The following is a 10,704-nucleotide window of genomic DNA, read 5'->3' as shown; positions in this document are numbered from 1 at the left end:
ATCCCCACTAGCTGGGTTTCTTTTTTTCTCTGTTCCAACCACCATGACCTACAGCAACACCTCAGTGCTATTCTGGTTAACCCTTAAAGCGCCAACATATTTTTTTCTGATTGCAAAGAGACTCTCTTTCAAGCAGTAACACTATTTTATTAACCTTTTGTAACAATTAATTGGTTTAAAATCCCCAAAATGAGCATATTTTTTAATGTTCACATTTATAGTGAAATTTGATGTAAATAGACGTTTTTGTATATTGTTTATGTTTTGAACAGATGTTTTGATCAATTTCATCCTGGCCACTTATGAACATTGGTCTGTTATTCATTCAAAGTGTTGTTTGTGTGATACTCAGAGGCTGAGAAATTGGCGATTGAGCTAATCTGATATAGCAGTACGACCTAAAATGGCCACCGATATGGGTGCCGGTGAAATACTTTTAGCTCTAACTTCGGAAAGATATGGGCTATCAACTCGGTTCCAATTGCATCTGAAAGATTAGACTCGACTCAGTATAGAGACATTGACTGGGAGCTAAATATGTATTTACATCTTTGAGTTATAGTGGCTACGACGCCCCCCAGTGGCCAAATCTGGTGGTGGTGGTGGTGGTGGTGGTGGTGGGGGGGGGGGGGCTCCATCTCTTTTTTCAGGGTACATACAGTACATCTACCTCTGCCAAATTTGTGTCAGTAAGTAGTTGCTTGACAAAGGTCGAAATTATGACATGTTTGACTGCTTGGGGTCAAAATTGACCCTAGGGTTTTGGCTGCACTCCACAACATGGTCACTCTGCACTGCCATCCTGAGAATCAGACAGCTGGTGGCACCCAAATTGGGGAGGATGGGCTCACAGTAATGGCATAAATGGAATGGTATCAAACACATGCATGGTGTCCGTGTGTTTGATCCCATTCACTCCACCATTCCAGCCATTATCTGCCAGATCCAAGGATGCTCCAATACGCATACCAACGAGTTTGTTTCCAGGTCGGAAATTTCCGAGTTGTCGTGAACGCGGCATCATCTTCCTACGAGTTTCCAGTCCGGAGTTTGCGCGTTGTCTGGAAAGCGACAGAAGTCTGTCATTATCCAAAAGTCGTCATTAGTGGGGCTGGAATATAAGGTAAATAACACATAGCTACATTATACATTACCATGATCTAAGAAAATGCTTGTAATCTACATCAGGTGACTGATTACTCATGATAGCGAGCTAACAATTGAAGGTGTGTAGGCCAACGTTTCTAGCCCAACTAGCTAGCTAACGGTAGCTACCTAGTATGTTAACGTTATTGTAGTTAGCTAACTTACTATCAATAAGGCTGTCAAGGCACTTAGCCAGCTAAAGTTAGCCCTTGAGATCGTGTTGTGGCCTAGGGTTGTTACATAGCCACTTTCGAGCATAGTTGTAGTTGAAATCGTGTAGCTTGCTAGCTTCCATACTAGTTAGTCAGGTAACGTTTCTGTTAGCCAAACTCGGTCCTGGGGACCCCAAGGGGTGCACGGTTTGGTTTTTGCCCTAACACTACACAGCTGATTCAAATAAACAAATAACAGGGGTTGTCTAACTCAATCCATGGAGGGCCATGTCTGCTGGTTTTTGTTTTCTATAACGTTACACTGGCTGTGATAGTCAGGTTTAGACAGGCAGCCCAATTCTGATCTTTTTTCCACTAATTGGTCTTTTGACAAATCACATCAGATATTTTTCAGATCTGATTTGTCAAAAGACCAATTCATGAAAAAAATATCAGAATTGGGCTGCCTGTCTAAACGCAGCCTCTGTGCCTGACAACCAGTTTCATAAAAAGTTACATTAATATGTGGCTGCAGCCTGATGTCCCAGTCATCCACAGGAGGTTGGTGGCACCTTAATTGTGGAGGACAGGCTCAGGGTAATGGCAGGAGCGGAATCAATGGAATGGTATCAAATACATGGTTTGTTTGTAAAATATATCTATATACTCTACCAGTCAAAAGTTTGGACACACTTACTCATTCAAGGGTGTTTCTTTATTTTTTACAATTTTTTACATTGTAGAATAATAGTGAAGACATCAAAACTATGAAATAACACATATGGAATGATGTAGTAACCATAAAAGTGTTAAACAACTCAAAATATATTTGAGATTCTTCAAATAGCCACCCTTTGCCTTGATGACAGCATTGCACACTCTTGGCATTCTCTCAACCAGCTTCATGAGGTAGTCACCTGGAATGCATTTCAATTAACAGTTAATTTGTGGTTTTTATTTCGTTCTTAATGCGTTTGAGTCAGTCAGGTGTGTTGTGACAAGGTAGGGGGATATACAGAAGATTGTGGTCCTCTGTAGCTCAGCTGGTAGAGCACGGCGCTTGTAACGCCAAGGTAGTGGGTTCGATCCCCGGGACCACCCATACACAAAAATGTATGCACGCATGACTGGAAGTCGCTTTGGATAAAAGCGTCTGCTAAATGGCATATTATTTATTATTATTATTATAGCCCTATTTGGTAAAAGACCAAGTCCATATTATGTTAAGAACAGCTCAAATAAGCAAAGAGAAACTACAGTCCATCATTACTTTAAGACATGAAGGTCAGTCAATACGGAACATTTCAAGAACTTTGAAAGTTTCTTCAAGTGCAGTCGCAAAACCCATCAAGCGCTATAATGAAAATGGCTCTCATGAGGACCACCACAGGAATGGAAGACCCATAGATACCTCTGCTGCAGAGGATAAGTTCATTAGAGTTAACTGCACCTCAGAAATTGCAGCCCAAATGAATGCTTCACAGAGTTCAAGTAACAGACACATCTCAACATCAACTGTTCAGAGGGGACTGTGTGAATCAGGCCTTCATGGTCGAATTGCTGCAAAGAAACCACTACTAAAGGACACCAATAAGAAGAAGAGACTTGCTTGTGCCAAGAAACACGAGCAATGGACATTAGACCGGTGGAAATTTGTCCTTTGGTCTGGAGTCCAAATTGGAGATTTTGGGTTCCAACCGCCTTGTCTTTGTGAGATGCAGTGTGGGTGAACGGATGATCTCCCCATGTGTATTTCCCACCATGAAGCATGGAGGAGGAGGTGTTATGGTGTGGGGGTGCTTTGCTAGTGGCACTGTGATTTATTTAGAATTCAAGGCACACTTAACCAGCATGGCTACCACAGCATTCTGCAGCGATACGCCATCCCATCTGGTTTGGGCTTAGTGGGACTATCATTTGTTTTTCAACAGGACAATGACCCAACAAGGTAGTACAAAAGACACAGTGGTGATCAGATAAAGAAACATCTACAATTGAGGATATGTCAATAGAAAGCCCCTTGGTAATAATCAGGTCCAGAGTATGGCCGCTGTTATGGGTTTAGTCTTACTGTTGTTGTTGCCTCACAGGAATGTAAATGTCTGAGGACCAGGCAGCGCAGAAGGATGAGCTGCTTGTTCTAGCAAGTATTTACGACGAAGAGGAGTTTCACAGAGCTGAATCGGCACAAGGCGGAGAAATACAACTATGCCTTGAACTTCCTCCAAGTTTCAAGTTGATAGTCAAAGGTAAGGCTGTGTTTCCTTTCCTCTGCATTAATCCTACATTGTCCCTTTTTTAAAAATAAAATAACTGTTAATCAACATTAAAACCTGAAAGATTGAATGTGTTTGTTTCTCAGGAGACAAGCAGACAGAATATGACGTATCTTTCCTACCTCCTCTGGTGCTTAACTTCGAACTTCCTGCCGACTACCCTTCTTCCTCATCTCCGGTCTATACACTAAGTTCCAAATGGCTGTCAAGGGACCAGGTGAGGCAGATGCATCAACATAAGAAATAAAATAACATCTTTCAACAACATTCCCCTTGTCTTCCTGACCAACCCTTATTTCTACCCCCTCAGATGACTTCTCTCTGCAAGCGTCTGGATGAGCTGTGGGGGGAGAACCAGGGCTGCGTTGTCCTCTACAAATGGATCCAGTTCCTCAAGGAGGAGGCGTTTGCCTTCCTGGATGTCAAGTCTCCACTAGAGGTTGTTAAGGCGGGCAAGGCTCCGGTGGAGCGGAAGAGAAACGAGGCTGGCGTGAAGCGGGCGGGGAGTATAACCGGGGAGAAAGGCAAACTGGAGCCCCTGCAGGAGCTGGACCCCCGTGCTGTGCTGGTGGTGGACCCCCGTACTGATATCCTACCTCAGCTCCTGGACTTTGACGAAGCTCAGAGGCAGAAGGTGTTTGACGCCAAGGCGTTCTGCTGTAGCATCTGCTTCATGGAGAAGCTGGGCTCGAGCTGCCTGTGCTTCAAGGAATGCCAGCACGTGTACTGCAAGGCCTGCATGACAGAGTACTTCGGGATTCAGATCCGCGACGGCAATGTTCAGTGCCTTAACTGCCCCGAGCCCAAGTGCACCTCCTTGGCTACGCCCTCACAGGTAACTTTTGACTCAACTCTTAAATTAGCTCTTATGAGAATAATTTGCTCTTATGGCACTCTTATGAGCACTGACTAATACACTGCCCCTTGTACAGGTCAAGCTCCTTGTCGGGGAGGAGTTGTTTACTCGTTATGACCGCCTCCTGCTTCAGTCCAGCCTGGACCTGATGGCTGACGTGGTGTACTGCCCTCGCCAGTCATGCTGTCAGGCTGTGATGGTGGAGCCAGACACCACCATGGGCATCTGCCCTGCCTGTCAGTACGCCTTCTGCACCCTCTGCAAACGGGGATACCACGGCCTGTCGCACTGCAAAGTCACAGCAGGTAAAGGAAATAATTGTATTACGTAGTCTATATTATATTACCTGACAATTAATGAGTTATATGCTGTGCACAGTCTATGCACTAAAGATGATCAATCTAAATGGAGGTTAGAATAATGGTTTTGGTATTAAGAGGGGCCTCTCTTCTGCCATGTAGATGAGCTGCGAGGCCTGCGGGATGAATATATCTCTGCCAGTGCCGAGGGGAAGAAGTTCATGGAGCAGCGTTTTGGAAAGCGGGTTATCCAGCGTGCTGTGGAGGAGTCCTTCAGCAGGGACTGGCTCAATGAGAACTGTAAAGGCTGCCCGCGCTGTGGCACTAACATACAGGTATGTTGCTCTCTGCACAACAAGCCTGTATTCTTTAGTTTGGATGTGTTTTGCTGCTCCTACATGAGGTTGCAGTTAGCCTAGCGGTTAGACCGTTCGGCCAGTAACCGAAATGTTGCTAGTTTGAATCCCCGGTAAAAAAAAAACAAATGTTGATTTGCCTTTGAGCAAGTCACTTAAACCTAATTTCTCCCGGGTTGCCGTCAATAATGGCTGATCCCATGCCATGACCCCACTCTCTGAGGATCTCCAGGGGAGTGTCCATTTCACACCACACTGTACAGGTTACACACTTGTACATGTGTGAAACAGGACAAATACAAACACCCCCTTTTTGACCTGATCCCAGGGGTTAAAGTTCTCTGTCATTGTGACAGATTTCCGTCATATCGATTCTGGAGAGGTCATTTTTGAGATTTTACATTTTAGTCATTTAGCAGACGCTCTTATCCAGAGTGACTTACAGTTAGTGAGTGCATACATTTTTTCATACTGATCAGTGTAGATCCGCAATAAAAATCTCTGAGATCGTGGAGGTGGTAGAGCCTAATACAGACAGAAGCATGTCTGTTCTACGAAATACAGTAAATCATATTTCTCCACTCCTGTTCCCAAGTCAAAATGTAGACTACATTTGGTGTATCATTTTACTGCAATAAATCCTTAATTCTGCAGGAGTTCATATTAAGGCTATGTGAGAGGTTATAGTCCTACAGTCAGTGTCCAGATTTCAGTTTCCATTTAACCCATCTGAACAGTAGTAGGCTACAGTTCCCTTGACGTGCCATAGGCCTGTTTGAAGCCCCATCTTGTGAATGTCGATTTTTTTGTATAGCGCCTCACAATCATCACACGTACTGTAACATCACCAGCACTGCTATCATCCTCTTTTACCACTTCACCAAATCTTCCCAAACATGACTTTTCTGGCCCTCCTCTTTATTTGAAACTCTGACATTGTCCTTTTATTTAAACTCAGACATTTTCCTTTTTGCCTCTGTGGATCGACATTAACTTTTTCTGCCCATTCCCAAAAGCGATTGGCGTGTAGGCTATTTGTTGTCCGTACAGTCAGGCCCTAAAGCCAGACGGCCTAAAATACTGAAAGAAAAACCTCAATGTAGCAACAGATATCAATTTAACAAGAATTATACACAAATAGATTTTTTAAAGGTATTGTTTTCTCTATATTCAACTCGCTTGCCACCCACCCGCCCTTCATCCACACAATATTTCATGGCCCTAAACCTGTCTGCCCCGCGGAAATAACCGGGGGCCATCACTAGTAGATTTTATAGCCACTATGCTTCATCATTTGGGCCACAGGTATTCCTTCTTATTGCTAATAGCGCATCTGATCATATAGAACATGCATAAGCTATATGCATGGTTCAATATGTTAAAATACTTTTTACATTGTTATTGGGCTAATTTCTGGATGTGGAAATTATGTTTTAGATGGTATCAGCATCATTTTATTTGAATACATTTTGGAGTAGAATGACCTTTTTAAAAAGTCACCAGAACTGAGCTTCTCAGTCCTTCTACATAAACATGATCTCGAGGAGGACCACGGACCCCTTTAAGCAAGGGGAATCGAATTGGTCAAACTCACAGTTTAATACACATACAAAATGATCCTCTTTCCCTAAAACTATGATGGTCATGACTTTCTAACATGAAAGGTGAGGTTAACTTGGCCCCAGACAATCAATCTGAGATCGACTTAAGTTTCAGTCATGGGATTTATTGGTTGTTTTAACCCCTATGATCTCTATCTATAGGATCATTTGTTTGATCATCTTCTCTGTTTTCTCTGTGTAGAAGGTAGATGGCTGCAACAAGATGACCTGCACCTCGTGTAAGCAGTACTTCTGCTGGCTGTGTCTGGGCCAGCTCACACATGTCAATCCCTACAGCCACTTCAACAACCCCTCCTCGCCTTGCTACAACCAGTGAGTAGCTTTGTTATTGTCCTCCTTCCTTTTTTGGAAGGCGTCATTGACGATTGGCTCTGTGTGTCCATTTAGGTGTACGATAAATCAGGATTATGCTCATAGAATGTTTGTCTAAACTTTTATTGACTTCATAATGAGAAAAAATGACATTTTTCTTTGGTGTTTCTTTGGTGTTTTCTAGGCTGTTCCAGGGTGTGGATATTGATGAAGATGATGCCTTCTTGAGTGATGAAGAGGACTGATATGTGCAATGCCTCCATGTGTGCTTCATTTGTATGCAATTTATGTCACCCTCACTATACAAACTACACATGGATTTAGCCAATATCATTTCTCACCATCATTGATCAGGCATTTACTATGCCAAAACATATCAGTCATTTCTAATGGTTGACTGGCTAGCAGAGAGCGATTCCAAGTTGATATAGGTACATTACCTTACTCCATACAGAAGTAAAATACTCAGGGCCAGTATTTTTCTGAAAGAATGCTTGTGAAGAGAGCATACCAAAAAATGATGGATTACAGTTCTAATGATGAGTTCGTATGTTTAGATGATTTGAACTGATATTGTTGGCATGTTTTATCAATCTCAATTTAAAAAGAAAATTCTGGGATCTGGGGGTGAAATCTTACAATGAAGAACAGAGAACAACATCTTCAGATGTTTTACTATTTATTTTGTGTCCTTTAGAACAACTTTAATCGTGAGTTAAAAACTATGTGGAAGAATGTCTGTACATCTGGATGCCATCCAAACCATGAGCTAACAACTTGATGTTGAAAGGTTAAATAAAGAGTTGCCAAATTTGACATTCAGCCAATGGCCATCAAGGCATATTATTTAATGTTATGTTGCTGGAATAGGATTTTTAGACACACTGTTGTCTTTTCACCAAAAGGTACACTTTATTTATCATGTAACATGATTCGTTTGAATGAGACACACACTGATATGGCGTTGTTTCAGTACAAAAAGATCAGTCCTTAACCACATTTCCTAGTTACTACCTCACGTTATCATTTTCATCCTAACCTTTTAGCTAGTAAGGCTGATTGAGGGGGAAAGTCTGTCGTTGATATTTGCAGTAGTCCTGAATTTAAAAAATGGTTGTCGTGTTTTAATAACCATATACAAACACAACCCTTTGATTTTATGTTAGGGGTTATAGGATATTCTTCCTATGTTCATTCTATCAATACATGTTTTATGAAGGTACTCAGCAATGGACTCCTTGTTTGTCTTGTCACACTGTATTAAGAGTGAACGTGTGATTACAGCAAATCAACTTCCTGTCCAGGGCCCGGTTTCCCAAAAGCGTTTTAAGGCTAAATGAACCGTTAGAACTTTCATAGGAGCATCGTTATATCTGAGAGGTGTTCCACAAAACCATCGTTATTAACGTTGCACTTGAAAACGCATGTAATCTAACGCCTGCCAGACCACTCGTAGAACAACTAAGTGCATCTTTAGATGCTTTTTTGCCCTCCCGTGTCACTTTATACACTATATACACTACTGGTCAAAAGTTTGGACACACCTCCTCATTCAATGGTTTTTCTTTATTTTTACTATTTTCTACATTGTAGAATAATAGTGAAGACATCGAAACTATGAAATAACACATGGAATAATGTAGTAACCAAAAAAGTGTTAAACAAATCAAAATATATTTTATATTTGAGATTATTCAAATAGCCACCCTTTGCCTTGTTGACAGCTTTGCACACTCTTGGCATTCTCTCAACCAGCTTCACCTGGAATGCTTTTCCAACAGTCCTGAAGGAAAAGCAGCCAACAGTCTTGTTGGCTGCTTTTCCTTCCGTCTGCGGTCCGACTCATCCCAAACCATCTCAATTTGGTTGAGGTCGGGGGATTGTGGAGTCCAGTTCATCTGATGCAGCACTCCATCACTCTTCTTCTTGGTAAAATAGCCCTTACACAGCCTGGAGGTGTGTTGGGTCATTGTCCTGTTGAAAAACAAATGATAGTCCCACTAAGCCCAAACCAGATGGGACGGTGTATCGCTGCAGAATGCTGTGGTAGCCATGCTGGTTAAGTGAGCCTTGAATTCTAAATAAATCACAGACAGTGTCACCAGCAAAGCACCCCCACACCATAACACCACCCCCTCCATGATTTACGGTGGGAAATACACATCCGTTCACCCACACCTCATGAAGCTGGTTGAGAGAATGCCAAGAGTGTGCAAAGCTGTCATCAAGGCAAAGGGTGGCTATTTGAAGAATCTGAAATACAAAATATACTGCTCAAAAAAATAAAGGGAACACTTAAACAACACAATGTAACTCCAAGTCAGTCACACTTCTGTGAAATCAAACTGTCCACTTACGAAGCAACACTGATTGACAATAAATTTCACATGCTGTTGTGCAAATGGAATAGACAACAGGTGGATATTATAGGCAATTAGCAAGACACCCCCAATAAAGGAATGGTTATGCAGGTGGTGACCACAGACCACTTCTTAGTTCCTATGCTTCCTGGCTGATGTTTTGGTCACTTTTGAATGCTGGCGGTGCTTTCACTCTAGTGGTAGCATGAGACAGAGTCTACAACCCACACAAGTGGCTCAGGTAGTGCAGCTCATCCAGGATGGCACATAAATGCGAGCTGTGGCAAGAAGGTTTGCTGTGTCTGTCAGCGTAGTGTCCAGAGCATGGAGGCGCTACCAGGAGACAGGCCAGTACATCAGGAGACATGGAGGAGGCCGTAGGAGGGCAACAACCCAGCAGCAGGACCGCTACCTCTGCCTTTGTGCAAGGAGGAGCAGGAGGAGCACCGCCAGAGCCCTGCAAAATGACCTCCAGCAGGCCACAAATGTGCATGTGTCTGCTCAAACCGTCAGAAACAGACTCCATGAGGGTGGTATGAGGGCCCGACGTCCACAGGTGGGGGTTGTGCTTACAGCCCAACACTGTGCAGGTCGTTTGGCATTTGCCAGAGAACACCAAGATTGGCAAATTCGCCACTGGCACCCTGTGCTCTTCACAGATGAAAGCAGGTTCACACTGAGCACATGTGACAGATGTGACAGTCTGGAGACGCCGTGGAGAACGTTCTGCTGCCTGCAACATCCTCCAGCATGACCGGTTTGGCGGTGGGTCAGTCATGGTGTGGGGTGGCATTTCTTTGGGGGGCCGCACAGCCCTCCATGTGCTCACCAGAGGTAGCCTGACTGCCATTAGGTACCGAGATGAGATCCTCAGACCCCTTGTGAGACCATATGCTGGTGCGGTTGGCCCTGGGTTCCTCCTAATGCAAGACAATGCTAGACCTCATGTGGCTGGAGTGTGTCAGCAGTTCCTGCAAGAGGAAGGCATTGATGCTATGGACTGGCCCGCCCGTTCCCCAGACCTGAATTCAATTGAGCACATCTGGGACATCATGTCTCGCTCCATCCACCAACGCCACGTTGCACCACAGACTGTCCAGGAGTTGGCGGATGCTTTAGTCCAGGTCTGGGAGGAGATCTCTCAGGAGACCATCCGCCACCTCATCAGGAGCATGCCCAGGCCTTGTAGGGAGGTCATACAGGCACGTGGAGGCCACACACACTACTGAGCCTCATTTTGACTTGTTTTAAGGACATTACATCAAAGTTGGATCAGCCTGTAGTGTGGTTTTCCACTTTAATTTTGAGGGTGACTCCAAATCCAG

The 10,704-nt window shown here is 43.6% G+C and overlaps 1 protein-coding gene across 1 annotated transcript; it reads left to right on the top strand.

The window, feature by feature from the left end:
* The first annotated feature begins 1,000 nt into the window (after positions 1-1,000).
* Positions 1,001-7,835, top strand: rnf14 (ring finger protein 14). Its single transcript, XM_084178750.1, has 8 exons — positions 1,001-1,123; positions 3,389-3,547; positions 3,661-3,791; positions 3,885-4,409; positions 4,507-4,735; positions 4,892-5,064; positions 6,889-7,019; positions 7,204-7,835. The coding sequence occupies exons 2-8, from the start codon at positions 3,397-3,399 to the stop codon at positions 7,262-7,264; spliced, it is 1,401 nt and encodes a 466-aa protein (XP_084034876.1). The 5' UTR covers positions 1,001-1,123; positions 3,389-3,396; the 3' UTR covers positions 7,265-7,835.
* Positions 7,836-10,704: the final 2,869 nt, after the last annotated feature.

This window comes from Coregonus lavaretus, assembly GCF_964263955.1.
Source record: "Coregonus lavaretus genome assembly, chromosome: 15".
Taxonomy (NCBI): domain Eukaryota; kingdom Metazoa; phylum Chordata; class Actinopteri; order Salmoniformes; family Salmonidae; genus Coregonus; species Coregonus lavaretus.
The sequence above is the reverse complement of the archived record's forward strand: the minus strand, read 5'-3'. Positions and strand labels throughout refer to the sequence as shown.

What these genes read in the sequence shown, in the direction of transcription:
- rnf14 (XM_084178750.1), top strand. Translation starts at nt 3,397, where the DNA reads ATGTCTGAGGACCAGGCAGCGCAGAAGGATGAGCTGCTTGTTCTAGCA. An exon ending in CCTTGGCTACGCCCTCACAG is followed by an intron (nt 4,410 to 4,506) that starts GTAACTTTTGAC and finishes CCCCTTGTACAG; the next exon opens with GTCAAGCTCCTTGTCGGGGA. An exon ending in GCACTGCAAAGTCACAGCAG is followed by an intron (nt 4,736 to 4,891) that starts GTAAAGGAAATA and finishes TCTGCCATGTAG; the next exon opens with ATGAGCTGCGAGGCCTGCGG.